General features: G+C 37.2%; 1 protein-coding gene across 1 annotated transcript; it reads right to left on the bottom strand.

Annotated features, from left to right (window-relative positions):
- On the bottom strand, positions 1-23,336 carry LOC579362 (ATP-dependent DNA/RNA helicase DHX36). Its single transcript, XM_030996438.1, has 21 exons — positions 23,237-23,336; positions 20,753-21,046; positions 20,227-20,341; positions 19,696-19,865; positions 19,237-19,407; positions 17,160-17,314; positions 15,785-15,886; positions 14,528-14,674; positions 13,405-13,551; positions 12,622-12,724; positions 11,414-11,557; positions 10,560-10,768; positions 9,082-9,199; positions 8,580-8,678; positions 7,345-7,518; positions 5,556-5,720; positions 4,957-5,056; positions 3,998-4,097; positions 3,301-3,424; positions 2,314-2,466; positions 1-1,956 (listed from the first exon to the last, which is right to left on the bottom strand). Exons 2-21 carry the CDS (start codon positions 21,020-21,022, stop codon positions 1,600-1,602), a joined length of 3,123 nt encoding a protein of 1,040 aa, XP_030852298.1. The 5' UTR covers positions 21,023-21,046; positions 23,237-23,336; the 3' UTR covers positions 1-1,599.
- Between the last annotated feature and the right edge of the window lie 1,596 nt (positions 23,337-24,932).

Here is a 24,932-nt window from a genome sequence, read left to right as displayed (position 1 = left end):
TGTCTCCAGCTACAGTACAGCTTTGAGATCACATTGGGGTATAATTTTAACTGTGTCCCTCAAAGCAGTCAATATCCGTATAATAGCATCACTACAAATGTAAGAGAGTCAGTGAGGCATTATCTGTCACACTACATGTAATAGGCCTGTTATTATCCCTCTTGCAGTTATTCCAATTTGTTTTTTCTAAACATGTAATGTAAGGGCGCCATTCACTTCAAGCTGTTCAGTACTCAGTTCAGATTTTGTTTGTAAATGTTTCATTCTGTATTGCTGTTGTTTCCATGATATCATATTGAAAGTGAAATTCATTTCCATTCAGAATGAGAAGGTCTAGTGGTTAATGAATAAAACTGTTCACAAATCTGATACTAACATCAAACTTTCTGTGTGTTTGGAGCCAGAATGGCATTGACCTGTTATATAATGCATCAATGCCCTTGCTGTTCCAAACAGACCATTTCATCTCAAACTCTAAATGTAATTCTGTCACTACTTTGTAACTCAACCATGTAAAACAAAAATACAAACATAGAAAAGGGACTGACATGGCCCTTCTTTTAAATATATTCCCTTCATAGATTATTCAAATTGTATTATAAAAACCAGTAAACCTAACTGGAAATACTCAGCCTCTGAGTATACAGAATTTAAAACTAGATGGAACTTCGACTGCGCGCAGTCCAAAATGATGCCTCCGTCATAGAGCGATTTCATAAACCAAAACAGAAGCAATTTTTCAAATTCAAGTTTAATTGTAATCAATTGATAGGTCCTCAGAATAAGGTGATTACCAGCTATTTTTCATATACACGTATGACCCTCCGAACTTTGACCTCAGGACCCTAAAATATAATCAGTTCATTGGCTCTGCAAGATACATATATGTCCTGAGTTTGATAGTAATCCATCTGTCAGTATTGACAATGCATAAAAGATAGTTTCGCTAAATAATGAGCCCCCTGGCATTTGACCTTTGACCTCAGGACCCAAAAATCTAATCAGTTCATTGGCTCTGCAAGATACATATAAGATCCAAGTTTGGCGGTAATCCATCAATCGGTTCTTGAGATAATGCAATCACAAGCTATTTTTGCATACATAATGAGCCCTGTGACCTTTGAACTTTGACCTTGTGACCCCAAAATCTAATCAATTCATCAGCTCTGCAAGATACATACATGACCTCAGTTTGGGGGTAATACATCAATTGGTTCTTGAGATAACGTGATCACGAGCTATTTTGAGTCCACTATCTCTGGTCAGGGTTTCCTCAATGTCTCCTATCGCTGTGAAACTCAGTTGTATTAATGCTATTGACGCTACTTCACTGGAGAGCTTCAAGGGAGCGCTTCCACCCAGCATCTAGACCAAGAACTAGATAGTTTATTCCTCAGCACTATACATCCTGACTTATGGATCCTGCTGAGTATCGTCGTAGAAGTAGAAGTAGAAGTATCGATATTGACTCCAGTTAGTAGACTCCATCTATAACGGCCATGATGTTAACCCCAACTGTACGTGTTTCATGAATTTAGAGTTCAATATGAGGATTTCCAGGATGAGAACTCTAATGATAACGTTAATTATCAAGCAACATTAATTCTGAGTCCAGAAACCTTGGTGGGGATTTCCTTGGTTTCTCCTACGATGCGAGTCTGGTCTCCAATGACTGCTTCCAGGCCTGTCATCATTAGTGTACCTATTACCGGACCGTCCATATTGTCGGCCACCACCAGCCCCACCAGCTTCATCATCATCATCATCATCATTACCACCGTGCCTGTGTACGAATCCCTGATCATCATCATTATCGTATGTATCTCTGGACTGCATGACAAGGATGTCGATGATGGCCCTCATGACTCTGCCTTCATGGCTTGCCGGACTCCAGTTGGTGGGTCCTGGGTTGGTGATCTTCTGTTCCATGACTCTGTCTAGCTCCTCACGTAACTTCTACAAAACACAGAAAAGACAAGGAACAGACAGAGGATACTCAAGGATTTTAATCATTCATTGTTTAACATGTTGTTTGATGGTTTGTTTGTAGGTTGCTATTTTGGTAGTAATTTATTTTTAAAAAGCTTTGCCATCCTCGACTATATTTGAATATTGAAAAATAGAATCCATAGATTTCTCACTTTTATATCTTAAGCGAATAGACATGCTATGGCAGTGATATGGGCTATAAAAGCGCTGTATTATTATTAATAATATTATCATCATTATTATTAAGTGTGTAATTCAATCATTTATTTCATGCATGCACAAATTTCTTATGTTTAATATAGAACTGTTGCTGCTGTGACTTACAATGACGAGATGTGCCGTCTCCTGAGAGCAGTGAAACTTGATGTGGTCATCCACAAAGACCGTTTCATGGCCCTGGTCATCGTCCCAGGAGATCTTACCGCCGCAGAAGATCAAGGGATAAGGCTCAACCATGGTAGTGTCATGGAGAAAGACCTGTCCAGTAAATTGGCAACACGAAAGGATTTTCAGAATCAAGAGGTACACATCTATACTTTACAGACCAATTCAAGGAATAGAAACTCCTTCTCTTTTAAAATTTCAAGAAAGAACAGCGTGAATATTCTGTTCTGCCAAAATCATGCCAATCACTAAAGATCTATCATGTGGTTTCAAATATATTCAACAAAATTAATTTCAATGTGATTTCCATGCATCAATGCTGTGTGTACAAAAAGTATGTTAAGGGTAATATGTAGTGCTGGTCATGGTCTTGAATTCTGTCAAAATGTATTCATCTCTGCTCCTCTGGACCAAATTCAATATCAAGTAGTTTTGAAAGTTCATTAAGGTTGAATAATTAAAAACTAGATCTGGGAGGTGTTTCACAAAAACTAAGATCAACTTTAAGTAAGACTTAACTATGGCAGGCCATTCATGCCACTGGTTGATATCTCCATTGGTCTCTTGATTATGATCTTTAGATAATATATTTTCCTTCAATAATGAACAATAAAAAAATTAAAAAATGTAGATTTGTGACCATAATTTTACATCCCTTGAGAAACCGATGCCTGGAGTAAATGATGAGAGAAAATAGTGGCATGAAAGGCCTGCCATAGTTAACTCCAACTGAAAGTCGATCTTAGTCTTTTTAGTCTACCAATACTGTCCATCGCATTGAACTCAAATTGGATGTCATTACAATGCTCCCCTATGTTCACATCTGTCAAATGTGATTATCAAATGATCAACTAATCATTACAGTGATCCCTCCCAGCATCTCCTTGAAGCTACACCTTACCTACAAGATAGAGTGGGCAAACTTACACTTGTTGACTTGAGTTTGAGATGGTAGAGCAACCATTTACTGCTGAAGGTTGTTTCATTTGCATTGACAGACTTAAGGTGGATTTGAACTCGACCATCCTCTGGGGTGCTTAGCCTTGGAGGTCTAAAAAGGAGATAAATAATAATAATAAATAATAATATCATTTCTTATATAGCCCTTAATACATTGGCAATGTCTGAGTTTCTATTAAAGTCCTTCATTACCCCGGTCATCGGATTCTGGTCTGCCCGCACACAATGTATATATGCACTTTCTCCACTACCTGGGGAGCATTCCAGCAAGAGCTACAAGGCTCAAATTGCTAAGCATACTTGTTAGCAGTGTGAAGAAGTCTCTCATTGCTATATTCAATCCTTATTCATATACCATGATGTAAACAACCTACATGTACAATGATGTGGCCAAATGAATTGGCACCAGCCTGATACATGTACATGTCTTAAACAGGGATGCCAGTTAGAATTGATCAGAGGGCCTAAACATCACCTAGAATGAGCTATTTTGTACACAAAAAGCCTAAACTATGGTCTCAAAATCTCTATTTTAACACACATAACACAAAGTATGTGTAAGGGCTTTTTTTAAACCCCATTTTGACATTAGAGTTGTCATACACTTTTGATGAATTTTTTAAAATTAAATGACATGAGAGATGATACATTAAGTTAGACTCACCTATTCTGTCCCGTCTTTCGATTGAAAGGCACCTTATCTATGTGCGCTACCTTTGGGTAGAGACCGGCACACAGTACTGCCTTCACAAGCTGCTCATTCTCTAAACAAATCATAAATCACAACAATTTAGAGTGATTATAATATGCTTAAGCCTCATTCAGATATGACGCGCCAAAACTGTGTGTTTTTTTCTGAGGACGTTAAGTGGAATTTGAGTCATATTTCTGTATCTTATATCACAGAGATAAGTGAATACACATACGACCTTTGTTGTGCAGTTGACATTCATTTACACGTTTATTTTACATGTGGCATTTTTTTAAAGGTGGGTTACCAAGTTATATCTGAAGAAGCCTTTATAAATATGCAACCTGTGGATGACCTGCAACTGAAAGTCCAACAGAAGGACTAAGCAATTTAAGATTTACGCCTTATCAAAGCTCATAAGTGCATCAGTCTGGTTTTAAATCAGAGACTTCATGGTTACAAGATCACTGCTCTACTACTGATCTATTGAGATTTAAAAGAAGAAAAAAAATTGTACTAATAATGATAAATCTGAATTTATTAAGCTGTTAATACTGAATACCTCTCTAAGCGCTATACAAATATCAAAGGGCAATAGTGCATCAGTTTGTTACCGTCTCTAAGCGTTTTTCCAGATATCGAAGGGCAAACCAGAGACTTTATAGATTGAGGAAACGAAAATAGGTTTACTAAGTGAGACTGAAAATGTATCACAGAGATGTTTGAAAGAAAGGAGGGAAGAGACGAGAAAGACACAAACACCTAGAAAAAATTGTAGATCTACAATATATGAAGGGTAACAGAGGAGAGAGAGAGAGAAATAAAGATATTGTACTGATAGGAAAAAAAGGAAATTTTAAACAATTAATGTAACAACATTATCACAAATATTAATAAGAAAATATTCACTATTTCCAAGAGTTGTCACCTACCTGAATTTCTATTTGCATCGATGTGTTTGGGTGATCTGTCGGAGACAAACCTCAAACGATGCAGGACGTCACAGAATTGACCCTTCATCTTACTCAGCATCTGTATGAGAGACAGAAATTAAATTCAAATTTTAGTTTTAACCCTTAGCAAATAAACCGCCCAAAACCACCCCTCCTTTTACTCACTGAACCGCCCAAAACCGCCCTTCCGATTTCAACGCGCTATAGTATCCGTTCTAGGGTCTACCGTCATAATGTTAATATACGTGCGTAATCCTTACAATGTTTACAGTTGGATTCTGCATATAAAAATAGCGCATGTTTCAATATTGTTCAGAACAATTTAAAAATGAGAGCAATATTGCAACATCTTCCAGTGAGTAATAGGCCATTTTTACAAAATCTCTAGTTGCTAGTGGGTGAAAGCCATACTGTTCTAGAAGCACTATAATTGCCACACCCTCTATTCATTCATAACTCAGAATTAGGGCCGTTTTGCATGAAATGTGATTTCACTGCCAGAACTCAAAATTAATAACATATCTGAATTTCAAATCAATCACACAACTGTATGTAGGTGAAGAGGAAGGGAGGCTTACACTGAGGATGTTTGAAGACATGAAGTTTTGCCAGCAGTAGGATCCCTCTCCTCTGTGTTCCTTAGCATCCTCCCAGCCACTCATAGCATTAGCTAACATCAGGTGATCACTGCGGGTGTTGTTGGACAGCACCCTACGCCTCTCATCAGCGAGCTTCTCCTTACCCTAGTAATAGCGGAAAACAATTCAAATAGTGAAAGGTTGTAGGACATGAAAACTACAGCTTTGGAACCAAGAGATGCAATTGGCCGATCATTAGTCATCATTCCTATACCTAGGATCTTTATAACTACAGTACGTGCAATGTGTGGAAGGTACATAATGGTATCCAATTTACTACTTATGGTGTACGCCTGCCCAGATAGCTAGATCCCAGATAGATGATGGATGAAAGGTCATTAGCCAGATGCACTTTAAGAGGTGGTGTTACATGTTGGTTCCTTTTAACAAAGCAACCTTATAAGAAGTCCAACTACCATCATATCATATGATAAAAAGTAGTCTATAGTGTAAAGGAAATCTTTAGAATGGTTATCATAGCATTTGACACACATAAATGGTATAATCTAGAATATCACGGAAATCTAAGATAGAATGGAATCATTGTTTTCTTCATAATTTAGAGCCCTACTGCATTACGTGAAGCTACTGGCGCCCTCTATATAGCAAACAATGCCTAAGCGGTACCCGTTGGTCCCCCATGATCCCCCTTTTCTTATGTTAATTGAGAGCTGAGTTGATGAACCACCTGTCAGTGACCATGTTGGAAGATCTAATCCCTCCCGGCCAAACTAGTGCAGACGTGCTTTAAACAAAGCCACCACAATGTTTTCATTCACTTTGAGGACATTCCATTTTAAGGGAGGGGGGGGGGGGGGGTAGGTAACGGATGTTTAATACAGCAATGCAGACTTATCCTATTGTGTAAGCAAAGACTTTCATTGAGTAATCCTGGACTCCCGATGACACCATGGGCAAATCCTCCCCAGGCTACTCTAGCTGTCCCGGGCAAGTACATGGACATGTGGGCATGTATCTCTTTATAATGACTGGTCAGTTTCTCTGGTCACACCTTCTATCCATCTAATCCTTTGCCTTCCTCTTCTCTTTTCACCCTGTACTTTGGTCTTCACCAAGCATGATACCCTGAGCCATACCCTTTGATCTTACAGTGTGTCTAAAGAAGCCAGGGGAGTGTTTCACAAAGATCCTAAGTCGAACTTAACTCTAAGTTGGACTTAACAATTATGGAGAGTCGTTTGTAGCCTTAGAATAAAATATATTCCAAAGCGTAATTTGAAGTATTTTAGAATTTTTATAAATTCCACATCAAGAACATGAAATCACCTTGATAATAGAAAATATAAATGATTTGATTCAACATTTTATGCCTTTTAAAGTAATGGCTTTCCATAAATGTTGAGTCCAAATTAGAGATAAGTTCAACTTAGGATCTTTGTGAAGCAACCCCCCTGGTCTCTCATTTCACAACCATGGCTTCCAAGGAACAGTTTGGTTGAAGCTCATCATGAGAAGTGAATGTACTACTACAGTCAAACTTGCTTTAGTGACCACCTGCATAGAAAGACCACCTGTCTACAAAGACCACCTTGTTTGTTTTCCTTGAAAATGGTTTCTCATTGAAACATTGGTTTCTCATTGAAACATTTACTATAGGAACCTGTACGTAAAGACCACCTGCCTATAAAGATCATTTTTCTTGTCTCCCTTGGGTGGTCTTTCTAGACAGGTTTCACTGTATTACATTCCAAAAAAGGACATTACTTACCAGAGGAATGTAGAATGGATCCTTCCAGCTGAGAGATGCTGCTATGGTGAGTATAGGATCCAGACAGCAGAACATGGCACCAAACAGCATCATCTTACCAATACGAGGCTCCACCGGAAGACGAGATAGATGGTATCCCAAAGCTGTCAGGTCCTCGTTATCATCAAAGGCTCTCTAAAAACACAAATACATACAGTACATTAAACATGGTGTCCCACATATGCAAGATTCGAGATACTCACAAAACTTCATACCAAATCCAATGAGACTTTGAGAGTAATTAGTCATGTCTCTCTTCCACTCCTATCCCAGTTATAAATAAACACAGATTTAAGAAAAACAATAAAATTATAGATGACTACCGGTATACAGAAGAAAAAGAAATGACTGCAGATTTCATTCCTCACCAAAGCTCTCTGGAAACAATGATAAAGACACATATGAATAGAGCAAAAGAAAGTAAGAGAGACATAGTGTATAAACGGAGAAAGTCAAAGGGAGAGTGGTTGAAAAACACCCTACATTTAGATTGAAAGTGGAATAGGTACAAAATACAAGAGAATAGTATAAGTAAGAGGCTTGTATTTTAATCTATGTCGTCTCTTCTATATTACGGGGCTGTCAAGATGTCCCAAGCATTCTCATTACTCTTCACACTGTAAACTTTGGGATGTCTCAAGATGTAGGAAAATATCCCTATTTCATGAATTATAATAATACCACTCTAGATGTATGTATGATGTTTCCAATGAAGAGCTTTGCCTGGCTTCACTTGTACTGTCATAACTATTACTCAAAAAACTTTTTAGTTCTTCTGCCAACCTGCCAGCATTCCACTACAAATACATTCAAACCTACAAATATCACATTTTTTGTTCCCCTTGAAAATGGTTTCTCATTGAAACATGTACTAAAGGAACCTGTCTACAAAAAACACTTTTGTGTTTCCCTTGGGCGGTCGCTATAGGTAGGTTTGACTGTATTAGGAATCTCCTGAGTCAAATTATGAAATAAAGTGTAGTTTTAATGCATACTTTAGGACAGATATTTTCAGAAAATGAGAGTAATAAAGAGTTCATAGGAGTTAAAGGCAGATAATTAGGAATCATTCCTTCATAACACAAATGGCTGGCAGTTATGCCTTGTGTTACTGTATTTCCCCCTTTGTAGGAAAGAACACAAGCCGTAACTACAAGAAGCAAGAGAGAGAGAGAGAGAGAGAGAGAGAGAGATACCATTTGTTTGAGACTGCTGATGGCTAGCTCAATTGCCCTGATGTCGGGGGTTTCCATAGCTTTGCTGATGAAGGGATGCACACTGCCTAGCTTCAGGGTCTGAATATGAGAAGAAACAAACAATTGTATTATAACGTAGTATTAAGTATTATGTACTGTATATTAAAGCAGGACTGCACTACTTGTAGCTAATTGCGCCCTCTATATAGCCAACAATGCCATAGCGGTACCTGTTGGTCCCCCATAATCCCTTTTTTTCTTTTGTTAATTGAGACCTGATTTGATGAAATAACCACCTGCCAGTGACCACGCAGGGAAGTTTAATCCCTCCTGGCCAAACTAGTGCAGATATGCTTCAAGTTTTTTAAATGAGCGGAAGTTAAAAATGAAAATAAGAAAAATTGTCTGCTAATTCTGTGTTAAAGTAACATGTATTTGACTTAACGTCCTTCTGGCTCAAAAAAGGGAAATGGATTATCTTTTCAAAAGCTCATATGGGTACCTTTATGTTGAGACAGAGTTCTTCAAGAGGAGTTCTTTTGATTTCTGGGAGTTGGTATTCCACCAATTCAGATGCCCTTAGTTGGCTGTACACATGGAAGCATTCTCCATCCTGCACCCTGCATGGGGAAAAAAATGAACACAACTCAAAAGGATGATGCTCAGACACAAAAAAAGTCCATCTTTGCTGTTAATATCGTCACTTGGACGAGGTGGTATAATAATATTAATATTCTAGATTAATTTAGAGCTTTATACAACTATAATGTCTCTGGGCGCTTTACAGGTCATCGGATTCAGGCTTTCCTGCATACAATGCCTGCACCTTCTCCAATCCCTGGGGAGAATTCCAGGCAGACACCATTTAACAGCCACTCACAATTTTTTTTTTTTCCTCACAATTTTGATCAAACTACACTGACTTTCATATCTTACAGGGTACCCATTTAACACCTGGGTAGAGAGAAGCAATGTCGATAAAATGCCTTGCTTAAGGAAACAAATACAATGCTCCATATCAAACCTTGATATCTCCAGCAAATGTTTAAACCACTTGACTTTGACACCTCTTCATACATGTATGTAAATACCAAATATATAAGTAACATCACCAATGTGTTTTTTGCCATTCCATTTCATTTACATGTATATACATTTATGTAAGAACAGTTACATCATCAGCATTATCATGATGATGAACATCCATCATTATTTTCTCAATTATACATACACCTATCATGCGTGTACTCATTGTAACTTTAACATTACCATTACCGTCTACTATCCAGGTAAAAAAATACTATTGTTACCACCAGCTCAATAATGATTTCGACCAACTTCACCATCGGTGCTAACAACATTGGGTGGTATTCCGGTAGCGCGTACTAAGTTAGCGCGTGCCTAGTTAGTTCTCACACTTTTATGGAGTGCCTGTTGTGAACTAATTTAATACCCTGAACAGATTATTTTAATCCTTCAATGAAAAGTGTCCAAAAATTGATTTTGCAATGAAGAAAAAGATAATATGAGTATGAACTGAATTTCAACAAAGTCTTTGGTAGATTATCCTTGTCATGAATATTGAAGGAGGAAGATGAAACCTAGCATTCCATAGAAGTGTGAACTAAAATTCTTGTTTAGTCTGGACTTAGTCCCGGCTTAACTTATGAGAATACCATCCATTGTCATTACCATCAGCATCACAACCTCCAGCATCATAAATAATCCCCTTCAGATTATTTTGTGTACACTCTACGTCATCATCATCATCAAGCACATTAATTTCGATTTATCAGTTACATCATAATTATCATCACCACCACCATAATCATTATCATCAGCATGTTGAAAAAACATTTGGAAATTTTAATAGGGACAAAGAAAATAGAATCTACAAAAGAGCTTCAATAAATAATCATCAAAATCATCATTAATACATCCTTGTCATTTTCTTTCAAACACCATCTCCCAGTTCTTTACCTCCCAGCTCGCCCTCTCCTCTGATGAGCCGACGCCTTGCTGACCCATTCAGCCTTCATCGTCCGAATGTTGTTGGCCACATCAAAGTTGGTTTCTTTGACTCGTCCCAGGTTGACCACATAGACCACATCATCTATGGTGATGCTAGTCTCTGCAATGTTGGTTGCTATGATGATCTTCCGTACTCCGGGAGGTGGATGTTCAAATACCTAATGATAAATCATGCGTACGATGAGAAAACATCAAACTCTAATTACAGATAATTCAGGCATTGGAAAGATTAGAAATGTAAATCAAAATGGTAACTGCAAAAAAACCACACTCGGGAAGGAAGACAAGGATAAGATGAAAATGCCTTGTAGTCGGGAAGTAAACCAAGAATCATGAGATGAGATTGCCTTGCAATTTTTCAATGGAGCTTTATCAAAGAGTAATGATAATGATAATAATAATTATAAGAATTGAATTTACAGAACACCTTTTCAAAAGGATAAAAGGTGCTGTTCCTTGGTCTACGTACTAATTAACCCTTTGTATACAGGAACCAAGTGGTCCCTGTATGAGGCCTATGGAACTAAGAGAATTCAGAATCAACAGGTTAGAAAAGAATTGTAGAGGTATATTTTCAATTATCTTTTGAGAGGTCAAGTGAACTACTATCTCTTAGAAATACAGGGATTTTTTTTCCTACGATGTAAGGCAACAGGTTGAAAGTATTTATAGTCATTATGTTTTCAGGTTTTGAGAAAAAGAGAGGAAGGAGTTGATGGTGATTGAAGTGATTATGATGCTCTCCGTTGCTAAAGAGTGGTGTGATGAGTAGAGGAAGAGTGGTAGACAAAGCTAGCACTAACCTGTCTCTGGTTGATGGTAGGCATCATAGAGTGTAGAGGAATGATGATGAACCTTTCTTCTGAGAAGAGCGTCTGGGAGGTGAGTTTGTCATGTAGCTTACTGATCTGATCCCACCCCGGTAGAAAGACAAGGATGGCACCCTCCTGGTGGGGAGAAAATATTGCTCACTAATTGGAATCCTCTAGGGATGGTGAATGAGTTTTAGTAATAATAATTATATTTGCTTATATAGCGCTTAACACTTACTTTATCAGAAGTCTCTAAGCACTCTACAATAATGCAGCATAATTACCCTCACTGGCTTTAGCAGTGAAGCTGTTACGCACGCTCTGGTTCAAGGAATAATTTCCTACCAGGTACCCATTTACTTCACATGGGTGGAGTGTGGCAAATGTAGATCAATGTCTTGCCAAAGGACATTGGTGCTGCAGCGGGACTCGAACCCGTGGACCTTGGGATCGACAGTCCGGCGACGTATCCACTCGACCATGACACCTCTACACGAGTAGAGGTGTAAAATGATATAAAACTGACCAAGGAAGTCACTGTGTGGTCAAGCTCAATTGAGATACACCATTGTATAGTTGATGACTCAGTAAATGGTAAGTGGATCCAAATCATAGTTCATAAGTAGTATTTCTACACTTTCATTCACAACTGTTGAAATGAAGCCCTATTACTCTTTGCTAAGGATGTCTAACTCCAAACTCCTCTTTCTCCAAAATTGCATGAAATAGTTACTTCTCCATGTCAATTTTATGATTAAGATCTATGAAGTAAAATGATTGAAGGGAGTGGTTGGAATAATGTTCCACTGCTTACTACATTGAGAGTGGATAAGGAATACACCTGTTAACTAATATGTATGCACACTTTTTAAACGAAAGTTTCTCTTGACACCTAAGACAGTTGGCAGAGACTTGCCCTACATAGCAACAACTTATGTACATGTATGCAAAGTGGATTCCAACCATTGAGATGCCATGATTTATAAAAGGTTTATAAAATGACAAGGGGTTTAGGGATTGAAACATGCATAAATTGATATGTATTTTGTTTTAAACAGGATTATTACATGAATATGATTTTTAAACTCAATTTTTCTCCATTTTCCAAATATCCTGGTATATAAACATCTCATGTAGTTTTCTACTTTGCATTTCTGAGAGGGTGAAAGTAATGACAGACTGTCAGTGAGCAACCTTACCGGTTTTTGCAGTGAGATGTAGCGCAGTAGTTCAGCTGTGAGATCTAGATCTAAGACATTGTGATCCATTGATGACAGGGTATCCACCACTTGCTCTGAATACCTACCAGAGAGAAAGAGATAGAGAGGGAGAGAGAGAGAGAGAGAGAGAGAGAGAGGGAGTGGGAGTGGGAGGGATAGAGAGAGAGAGAGAGAGAGAGATAGAGAGGGAGAGAGAGAGAGAAATATAAATAGATAGAGAGAGAGGGAGGGAGGGAGGGAGAGGGAGGGAAAGAGAGAGAGAGAAAAAAAAAGAGAGAGATAGAGAGAGAGAGAAAGAGAGAGAAACACACACACAAACACACACACCCACATACACAGACAGGGACAGAGATAGAGAGGAACAAAAATAACAGAGAGAGAGACAAGGAAGAAAAGAAGAGAAGGGAAAGGAAATGTCAATGTATATTCAATATCTATTCAATATCTATTTGACATGCTGTCTATTCAATCAAATTTCTTGCAATTTTGCAAAGTATGGCATGATAAATATTCGATCGCAATACATAAAGAGATGCCCCTAACATCTACATTCTATTCTCGGTAATTTCTGTCTTACAAATATGACATATCTTGTATGAACTTAAAAACTTAAAGATATCAAAGTCACAAAAACTATACATATCTAATGTTATCTTCATGTACTGTTGTCAGCAAATGCAGATAGCTTGTTAATGTAAATCGGGACAAACAGGAGGCAGAAACATTCTAGAGTTGAAGGATAGACAACAAAATTCTACTTACGTCTCCCTCATCGCTTGAAGGTATTCATTAAACTTCTTGCGGTCCTGCTGTTCCTTCTCCATCTCTTCCTCCCTATTTCTCTTTCCTTTCTTGTACTTCACCCAAACTGGTTCTTGGCGTGTGTTTTTTGGTGCTGGAGGTTGATACCTGGTAATTAGAAAGAGGGTGTATAAACAATGATACATGCACATGTATGATAGAGGAGGCGCGATACCTCAGTTGGTAGAGCAGTGGTCTCGTAATCTGGTGACCCGAGTTCGAAACCAAGTCGATGCGCTAATGCTCTTTGGTAAGGCATTAATCCTAATTACCAGTTCCCTCGGAGAAGACCTTAAAGGTAATAAAAAGTTTTGGGAAATTTTGAAAATTGGCTAGATAGTGATTCTTTACAATTTGGATATATTTGGATGCCCCTATGAATGTATTATAAGCACTAAAAAACTTAGCCTCTAAAACACTTCTGCTTTCGAGAAAAATTGAATATAAAAATTTACCGGTGCTCCCGGTAAATTTTAATAAAATTTCAAATAGCGCCTACGGCTGTATAATGGTAGCTGCGACCCTGAAAATGTCAGAATATGTAGTTGTGATATATAATTACCAAACAGGAATAGCTAATTGGTCAATTTCAATAAAAAAAAACATTGTTTTATAGCTTAATTAATATTAAACCTTGAGAGGGAGCTATACAACATAAAGAGTTTATTATTCATAATTTCATAACTTTAGACTCAATTTCAACTGCGACAACGATCACTGAATATTGTAGGATTGCATATGCTTCCAATATTTTCATTTGAACCAAATTCATGACCCCATACCAAAACTTTGTATTACCTTTGATTCTGGTTGCTTAGTTACTAACAAGCACTTATCATTTCTTAGCAGTCAGGTAAAATAACCACCACTACTACTTTTGATTGTTATAGTAACAGATATACAGCTGTGTATGGTTGGGCTTATTAAATAAAAAACTACTAAAGAATAGATGGTATAAAAGTGTACATGGTACAATAGCAAAGATAAATGGAGAAAATATGGATATATCACATAAAAGTACATCAAAAACAGCCAGAAACAAAGAGATAAAAGTTGTTAAAGCTGACAATAAGTTGAGACATACCTTGTCAGCTCTAGAATATCTTCTAGGTAAAACTCAGTGACACCGAATGTGAATCCTGGAATGTTGACCGTTGGAGCTTGACCGAAGTAGTCTGAGAACAGTTCTGCTCTGAGAGTGGCACTCATCAATATCAGCTTCAGGTCTCTCCTAAAGGCGAAATGAAATCACCATTTCTGAAACATATTTTTCTGATAGTATGACAGATGGCATTTAAAAGTAGTGGGATTTGACTTCCGTACACTTGTGGTTGGAATTGATTGAATTACATATAAAATGACTTCCAGTACATCATTAAACGTATATCGTTTACAATATTTTACATGAAACAGAATTGTAGACCAGAGCATCGTTTCTCGAAACCATCATGAGTACAAGTTCACCGACATCCTATTCACTTGCGTGTTAACTTTAATGCATGCATAATAATTGGTTGTTGTTGGCGAATTAGTAACTATGATGGTTTCTTGAAAAGCGGCCCAGATATGTGCGTTGTGGCCTATGTTCATTAATAATAATAATAATAATAAACAATATTTATAAGGCGCTTAATACTGGTGTCATTAACATTTTCATTATGTTCAGGAAGCCAGGTATGGGAAAGGTACACTGAACTATCTTCATGAGCTGGCTCCTTAATTCATAGTCTATTCCACTAAATAACCACCTCCCTCTGGACCAGCACATTGGAATAATTGTCAAAAAATAGAAGCTTGGAAGAGAGAGATTTTTACTTTATATGCTTTGTTTAATTGATAGCAGCATATCCAATACGGGTCATAACTTCAAATCTATTGATTTGCTTTTATTCATTTGCAAACTTTACAAAGCTTAATACATTTTTGTAAAACATTAACATTTCTTTAAGTAATATAGAAATAAATAATCCTCAATCATATTATTTAATACCATGTTAAATACAGAAATTAAAAAAAAGTATATGCTGGTGCTGGGCTTGTCACATGTAGGTTCACTGACTTAAACTGCTGACTTAATAAACAGAAAAACACAAAACACAAACACTAGCCTGAGACAAATAAACAAATTATACAAAATACAAAATGTTCGGCTAGAGGTGGAAGAGAGAGACAGAGAGAAAGAGAGAAAGAGAGAAAGAGAAAAAAGAAATTGAAAGTTACAGGTTATGGTTTCTGTTTCTATATGTATTTCCTAGTCAAAACACATTGTTCAACTTTCAAATTCTTGGGTGAAATTGGCATGGAGTGAGTTAAAAAAGACCTCACATTGTAGTCTTTATACCTCTTTGGGAGGAGATCTTTAAGGATGATGAGAAGAAAGTCAGACAGGAGATCTCTCTCGTGGACCTCATCTAATACAACATGGCTGACACTGTTCAGTAATCTGTGATGAGGAGAATTAGAAAGAGAATAAAAAGGGAACAAAACTGCTCAGGGAGGGTTATATTGTGACAGTAATAATTTAATATCTTCTCTGAACAAGAAATTGATAAAATTTAGCAATAAATGTAATTTGTAACATCATCCCAATTGAATAATTGAAAATCTGTTGAACGTTTTTATGTGCAGTAAGACCAAAAATCAAACAAAAAAAGTAAAACATCTCATTCCGAAATTATTTAGGTAAACATGACAAATTTCCTGATTAACCTTACAAAAAAATTGAATATTTACAATTTTGACCAAATTTTGCACAACACACGATATGATAGTTATTTTGCGTAAACCTTTCAAGTATGTTAAAGGGATCGTTTAACAATGTTAAATCTGTGATACACGGCCCTAGGTGTTATCAGTGTCTGTGATATGGTGTAATATTGAAGCCCTAAAAAATGATCAAGAAGTGCCTCCAAAAGGCAAAAATCTTTGAGTGACCGGTTTTACCATACTCGTTTTCCCCAATAGACTGTAGTGTTATGAAAACCTTTTAGCAAACGGTTTTCAAAATTTGTAATTCCAATCATAAATATCTTGATAATCAAACAGGCGATCGGCTTGTAAAAGTCCTGGGTTCCTGACTGACTTAAAGGTTTATAATTATCATTGCAGCATGAGCTAAATCCAGAAATTTGTTTCAGAATCCGAGGCAAAGTTACCGGATCTCTTTAAAAAGTCTTAGGTCCGAATTCACAAAGGAGGTTTAACCCATGGTTTAAACCCTCATTCACATAACCCATGGCTTAAAAATTAGTGCAAAATAAGCGTACCGTGCCTTGTGCGCATCTAATATTGGACCACTGGCTGTGTTGGCTTATTCTGCGCTAACTTTAGACCATGGGCTATGTATGAAGATCTAAACCATGGGTTAAATCTAAATCTCCTTTGTGAATTCGGGCCATTAAGCTTTTAAGTTACAAATAATTCAACTACAGTGAACACTTTTAATATTGCTCCTCCATGTACATGTATTATATTTCCAAATATGGGGTTCTGCAAGACTATCTACTTGTCTGGTGAAAGCTTGAAGGGTGCATTCTGGCTCTCAGATAAAGAAGAAAAAAAAGAGGAAAAATCATCAAAATCTTGTTGTCATTTCTCTGTTAAAATAAGAATGGCAATGCTAGTAGTGAAGGACTTTGACGAAAGACAAGTGTTCATCCAGATTCATCATAACATTTTAAAAGACGGAGCTCAGGGAATAACAAGAGGGTACTAACTTGTCCCCCTCGAGCCACTTGAGGAGTATTCCTGTGGTACAGTAGAGGATACACCCCTGAGCACGTGGGAAAGTATTCTCCAATCGAATCTGATAACCCACGCTGTTCTCATGACCACACCTCTCAGCTCTCTCTGCTGCAACTCTCTCTGCAACCTGGCAAGTAGAGAAATATATCAAGATAATAACAGAATAATGTGGGTTTTTTTTACTCAGGGCGGCTTTATCGGTATTAATACTGCTCTTGCTGTGGGTCCTGTAACTATTATTACCCCAGGGGAGTGTTTCACAAAGACTAAGATCAACATTAAGTTGGACTTAACTATGGCAGGCCATTCATGCCACTGTTTGCTCTCACCATTATGATCATTAAATAATATTTTTTTCTTCAATAATGAACGTAAAAGAATGTAAATTCTTTAGATTTGTGACCATGATTTGTACGTCAATTGAAAGACCAATGCCAGTAAAGGGTGAGAGCAAACAGTGGCATGAACGGCCTGCCATAGTTAAGTCCAACTTAATGTTGATCTTAGTCTTTGTGAAATACCCCCCAGCACTGCTAGGTGCCCAATACACCTTGGTCAAGAGGGGTAGATGCCGGTAATACTCCTTATTCAAAGATGCGAGCACTGAGCAAGGATAGACAGGACCTCTGATATGAGAGTCAAGACCCTTCAACAGTGTTCCACAGTGCTCTTTAAATAATACAACTCTTCATCTGCAGTGTCCAGAGTATATTGGTATCTGCCAGGTTCATCACCCACAAAACTGCCCATACTAGCTTATCATCTTCTGTTTGATGCAGAACATCTCCAAGAAACATACCCAAGATGCATGTAGGTCCTTTCTCTTAGTTGCTGAAAAGTTGTAGAACAAGTTACTGAAAAATGTGAAGTTTACTACATTCACATCTGATGGCCCTTCAAGAACTAGTGAAAGCCCATGTTTGGTAAACATTTCAAGTGTTATTAGTTTTTATCAATTCAATAGGTCTTTCTGAGCATAACAGACAATAAACAACATGACTTGAGAGAACATTGTGCTATTTACATCATTGATAAAGATATGGACACGTTTCCATGAATTATTATCTTACTACGAGATAATTAAGCAAGGGAAACGCTCTCAGCGGTCTTGCCTGCATTACGCAATTCAATACGGTGAAAAGTTGAGGTTGGGACATTATTTATAGGCAGGGTGGCCTATTAGCAGGCCTCCAAAAATTAAATCCTCTGAATATAATCAGCATTTTATCAGCAGTAAATATTGATTAAGAATCATCAGAAGAATTATTAACTATAATTTTACCAAGATTGATAACTTTAATGAAATATGAACAAATAACAAAAATTGATTTAATAATTCTCATATCAAGTTAGGAAAACATAATCCAAGTCTACTGACCTAAAATCCCTTTGAACTGGAATTTGTGACATGGAATTTGTGCCATATGATTTGTGATACTTGATAACCCTTGGGTAGAAGTTTCATGGAATTTGAATAATCATTTTTGAAATTATGCTAAAAATTCAAAATCTTGATAATGATGCAACAACATAGTTTAAGTAAACTTGCAGACCTGAAATGACATTAGACCTTGATTTTGTCACCTAAAAAACTAATCACATGATTGGTGATACTTGATAACCCTTACGTTCAAGTTTCATGGAATAGGAATGTATGATTTCAAAATTATGATAAAAATTCAAAATCTTAACCTTTGGTTAAGTTTTGATGTTGATGCCACAATGTAGTCTAAGTTTATTGACCTGAAATGACCTTTGACCTTAACTTATGACTTGAAATTCTACTACATGATTGGGGAAACTTGATAACCCTTTAGTTTAAGTTTCATTGAATAAGTACTTATACTTTCAAAATAATATTAAAAATTCAAAAACTAAACTTGGTTTAATAAGTTGTTGATGTTGCCGCCGCCCTAGGCAAAGCGGTGCCTATGTCTCGCTTTTGCTATGCAGGCGAGACAAACAAATTATTACACTGAATATAAAAGTCTGCATGCAATAGTGATTAGTATCAATACAGCTCTATGTGCTAATAGAAAACCAACTTACTGTAATTGCACTTATCCTTCTTGGTTGCGTGCAGACGACACGACACGTTGACCCTTGACCTCTGCTGATGTAATCATCCAGGATGAACTGAGGAACCTGAGTAGTCTTACCGCATCCTGTCTCTCCGCTGATCACGACAACCTGGTTGCTTCTGATAAGAGACAGCAGCTCCTGCAGGAAGACATTAGAGGGGTAAATTGAAATAAAAAAAGAAAGAAAATAGGAGGTGATAGGTAGATGACAACAGAAGTAGAAAGAGTTACAGGAGACCCAAAGGGGGAACACTTTGGTAGAAGAAAATATCTACTACTACTGCTACTACTACTATTACTACTTCTTCTACTACTACTTCTATTACTACAACTACTACTATCACTACTACTACTATTGCTGCTACTACTACCACTACTACTGATTACAGCATTTATAAGCAACACTCAAATATAGCAATGTACTCACATCTTTCATGGCAAATGAGGGAAGTTTTCGTCTAAAAGTCTGCATCTTTTGATACTGCTCGCTGTTCTCTTTCTTGGTCAGTTCTTCTTGGAGATGAATGTCTAGATTTGGATCCTGCATCAGTTGATGTCCATAGAAGTTCTGACATACAACCTCTGCTGGTCGCATGACTTCCAATTAAAAAAAGAAAGATAAACTCAAAAGTGAGAAGGGTACAAACTTAGTCTGTGCAAATCTAAGACAAGCTTTTCTTTGCCAAAATATTGCAGTGAAACCTGTTTACAGACTGCTCAAGGGACAATCAAAAAGTAATCTTTGCATAGAAATATTTTAACTCAACAGGTCCCCTTTGATACAAATTGATATGGGAAACACTGTTCAAATATCAGTCATAGTCTTTAAAAGTAGTCTTTAAATATAGTCATTACAGCCAGGTGGTCTTTCTATACCTTTGATCAATAAAGTAGGTTTGAGTTTACACACAATCAATTGGGCAGATGAACTGCCTGTAGCATTGAATGGGTTAAATACCTTTAGGTTGCTGCTGAGCATTTGATTGAGGTTGATTTTCTCGGAGACCCTCTACCTCATGGAGCATGCGTTTGATCTGCCTCTCCTGTTCATCATTCAGGTTCACACTTCCTCTCTATTCAACACATACAAATAAAATAACAGCAAATTCATGACATCCAAAGCCAATAGGTGTACACTTATACACTGGTCACTATTTACTATTTTAATACTACTTACAAACATACTGGTACTCACGTCTACAATTAAAGAATTAATCCACAATGGTCGGAAATAAGTTAATGTTAAATACCAAATAAAGAAAAAACATACGAAGACTGAGTAATGTAATTCTCAAATAGAAATCATGGATAATGTTGGTAACTCTCTTATTTGCACATAAGAATCTTTTTTAATTGAATGAAGAAAGCCTAATAATACAAAGAGTACAATATTAAACCTGTTGGATTGATTTCTTTTTCACGGACTCTAACTCTAGTTCAGTATCTCAACAAGTTAAATGTAAGTATAAACACCTCATCTTTACCTCTCTAAGCTCTTGATCTTTCTTCTTGCCCCGACCTCGCTGTGCATACCACATCCCAATGTCTCTGCCTGTCAGACCTGGTGGTGGCCCTCCTCTTCCTCCTCCTCCTCTTCCACCTCCTCCTCTTCCTCCTCCTCTTCCACCTCCTCCTCCCCTTCCTCCTCCTCTTCCTCCTCCTCTTCCTCCTCTTCCACCTCCACCACGCCCTCTACCTCTACCTCTTCCATAATAGCCATACCCGCCTGGTCCTCCTTCCCCTCTATCGGACATCTGACATCCAGTGTCTGTGTAGCTCTGTAAGAAATTCAGGCACAGAATTACGTCATCAGTAAGAATGTATCCTGGACTAAGTATGGACTCAAATATGTTAATATACAAAAGGTATTGTCTAAGTTAATAATTTGACAAATGAGTTTTCATGCACGATTACAACCTGCATACATCTCCTGTAAAGTGATTTGATCAATTGATTTCTAGCCCGGGGAATCATTTCATCATATCTACAACAATATAAGGAAAGACCATCATCCAAGAAAACTGTATATGGTTTCAATTAGCCGGACTCAAAGTTTAGAAACTTATATAATTTCCATTCTCAAAGAGTTATTGCACTCTGAAAGGCTATCTTTATTATTACCAATATTATAGAATTTTCTATCACTTTTCACAAGAACGGGCATGGATGTCATCTTGACATTACAAAAGCAAAGGTTCCCATGTATGACTCTGGCACGTCCAATGCAGCAAATTTCTGATGTGACTGACCAATGAGAATCTCATTAAGGTTTGCCAAAAAGAATTACTGGTAGTAATTTTCCTTTATTATTCGTGAAATTATCATTAGTTACAAATCAGGTAAACTTCTCACCAAGATATATACATTCATTAAAAGCCCATCTGAACTATTTTGGCCAAGAGGGATTAGACCACTCTGCATGGTCACTGACATGTGGTTATCTCATCAAATCAGCTCTCAATTATCATTAAGAAAAAGGATAATGATGAAATATGATTGCTTGAGATATCGGATGCATAGTTTTAGTTACTAAGGCAAAAGTGACCGGATTACTATTGTTAAGCGTCAAGACACCCACAACCCCCCCCCCCCCCTCCCAGGCCCCATCATACCCAAAGCATAGAGAGCCATAGACCGAAAGCTTCAGTCTCTATACCGTCGGTTGTTCCACTGAGACTACGTCTGGCTCCACTAGACCTCCGGTTATAGAGACTGAACGATCGCCTATGCCAGCCTATGTTGAAGATATCACGGCTAGATTTTAGCCGTTAGGCCCCTCCCACAAACATGAACAAACTTGCCACGGCCGTATTGTTATGCCCCCAAAATCCCCCAAAATGTCATTTTACCTCGTGCATATCCAATTTTATATTAGGCCTAGGCTATAATACATCGGTTCTACTTACTAACTTGATTGAAATAATCCGTTTAATGGTCCCTTTTAAGGAAATTATGGGTCAAAATCGACATCCATGTTGAAAATCTTGCAAGCCGTGTTAAACTCTCGCTGCCGTCTTCTTCTTCTTCTTGATTTGTTTTTGTTTGGCAATCAGTCACAGTTGACTATTTTTGCCACACACTATTTTATGAATTATTTATATATATACATAGACCCTATATGTACAATTTCATGTCATAAATGACTATTTTTAGGATTCTTTCTCTTTCCATCTTCTTTCCATCTTCTTTCCATCTTCAATCTCATCCCTTCTAGTCTACGCCGAAGGCAAAAATGATTATGAAGGAAAAACTCTGATAACGCCATTACGAACGTGTAGATGGCGCACAGTTTTTTTCAAATTGAATTTTCAAATTAGGTCTAGACTATTCTTTCTTACATCGGTAAGTTGAAATAATAGTGTTTTACTGCCTTTTGGGCGTCATCAATTGTCACTAAAGTACCGATTTTTAGTGAAATCAGTTGTAATTAATGCTGCTAGTCTAGGGTTCTATGTGCGACGTGTGCATCATTCAGGCAGTTAAAAAAAAATTGCATGCAAGTCACCAAGACCAAGAAAGTGGCATGTGAATAGACTAGTCTAAATTACTTAAAATTTATATGGGTCTACCGTCTAGATATATCTAGACCCCTAGATCTCCTTTTTATTTTTCATTTTGTTATGATAACGTATCACTAAAATAGATATGAATAGATCTATTTCGTGTTCGTTGTGTTTTTCGTTTTGTTAAAATCGCGTATTCGAAGACATGGGCACTCTGTCTCTGACCGTTTCAACTGTTCAAGCGGGGCACAAACGGGTACCGGTAAGCGCTCGCGCACCGATGCTGACCTGTGGTCTGCAGACGAGGCATGTCAACTCCGTCTACGTCCGCTGTTTAATTGTTATACCTTTTCCTTCTATTTAATATAGTTATAAACTCTTCCAGTACGTATAGGTTTACATGAAATAATAATATAAGAATTAATATTTAACAGACATAGAAAAAACTTCAAAAAAGTATATTACCTGAGATATGAAAGATAAAATTTGACGTGAAAGATTTAATTTGACGTTCTACTTGTAGATCAGTGGGTACCCCATATATCTGTGGATATGGAACACCGCGCGTGCATACATATTTAATAGTGCTTAAAATATATCTGCTCCTCCCCCCCCCCCCCCCCCCTTAAAAAAAACACCAGGGAGGGTGCGGCAGTATCGCTTCAAGTGTTCAATTAAAATCCTACCTCACAGATTTGAGGTTTGCGGAAAACTAAAAGTGTTTTCTTTTTTTCTAAAAAATTATGAATAAGACACTTCATAAGTTCATATAGTCTCAGGGGCGGATCTAGCTTTTTGCTAAGGGGGGGGGGGTTGACCAATAATGACGATGCGGAGCATCGTCCACGAGCCGCGAAGCGGCGATCCGATTTTTTTTGGGGTGTTTATTTGAACCCCGTAAGTGATGTTTTCCTGGCATCTATTAGCACAATGGAGACCATAAAAAGCAGTGCATGATAACGTCTTTTTAAATCAAGTAACAGTTAAATACACAGTTATATCCAGAGTTATCATGTGTTTGGTTAAGTTACCAGATGAGTTGAATATCTTCTCACAATATTTGCACTTGAAAGGGTTTCTCTCCAGCGTGGGTTCCTTTTTTTTTTTTTTTTCTTTTTTTTTTTTTTTTTTTTTTCCCCTTTTTTTTGTTTGTTTGTTTTTTGGGCCGCCCAAGGGGGGGGTTTAAACCCCCTACCCCCCCCCCCGTAGATCCGCGCCTGGCTGATGGGGGGGGGGGCAAGGGACTGTGTGACATTTGTTCGCCCAACCCCCCCCCCCCCCTCCCCCAAAAAAGAAATAATAATAATAATAATAATAATAATAATAATAATAATAATAATAATAATAATAATAATAATAATAATAATAATAATAATAAATGAAATAAATACATAGAAATAGAATAAAATAAAATTACAAGTTTAAAAAAAAAGATAAGATTTAAAAAAATGGTCCCCGGATTTTTTTTTTTTTGGGGGGGGGTTGCAACCCCCCCAACCCCCCCCCCCCCCCCCCCCCCCCCCCTCTAGATCCGCTTCTGAGTCTATAGATCTAGATCTAAACCTTGCATATAAGAAATGACCCTCTTTCCATCCTTGAAAAATTATATTGATTCGATTTCCCTCCTGGGTATTAGTAAGCCTACACAAGGGTTATATTGGTTTCAGGATGAAAAAAATAGTAATAATAAAAGGGGGGTTCCCCCTTCCTTCCTGAGGAAACTTAAGGATGTGTTATCCCCTCATATAAAGTACAACATATAAAATATGAAATATAAAATAAAATATAACGTTTGATATAAAATATAAAATCACCAAGCTCCTTTAAAAGAGCACTTAAATTACCGTATTATCAATTCACAGATGTAAGATATTACTTACATAATAATCTATATGTCAGTTCTCATTACATCGAACATAATATACTTCTGGTTTTTTCTTCTTCTTGTTCTTTGTAAATAGTGAAAACAGTTCACTACAACCCTTTAGGAATTTTATTTGTCATATATTATACTGTATAGGCCTATATGAAAGGTGTTGTAACGATTCAAGCTTTAAAGTGCTTTGTGTGTTCATTCTTTAAACTGTATATAATTTGCAACTTGTCTTTGAAAAAAAACATTGTTATATCCTTTTTAACGTGAAGTCAATTCAAATGGATT

The sequence above is a fragment of the Strongylocentrotus purpuratus genome, unplaced genomic scaffold, assembly GCF_000002235.5.
Source record: "Strongylocentrotus purpuratus isolate Spur 01 unplaced genomic scaffold, Spur_5.0 spur5_scaffold_3, whole genome shotgun sequence".
In the NCBI taxonomy this organism is placed as follows: Eukaryota; Metazoa; Echinodermata; class Echinoidea; order Camarodonta; family Strongylocentrotidae; genus Strongylocentrotus; species Strongylocentrotus purpuratus.
This window is presented reverse-complemented; position numbering and strand designations above follow the sequence as displayed.

Excerpts from the sequence above, each read along its gene's own strand:
- LOC579362 (XM_030996438.1), bottom strand. The coding sequence starts at position 21,022 with ATGTCCGATAGAGGGGAAGGAGGACCAGGCGGGTATGGCTATTATGGA. Across the intron at positions 10,769-11,413 it reads CTACCATCAACCAGAGACAG|GTATTTGAACATCCACCTCC; the intron begins GTTAGTGCTAGC and ends ATTTATCATTAG. Across the intron at positions 8,679-9,081 it reads AACTCTGTCTCAACATAAAG|ACCCTGAAGCTAGGCAGTGT; the intron begins GTACCCATATGA and ends TCTCATATTCAG.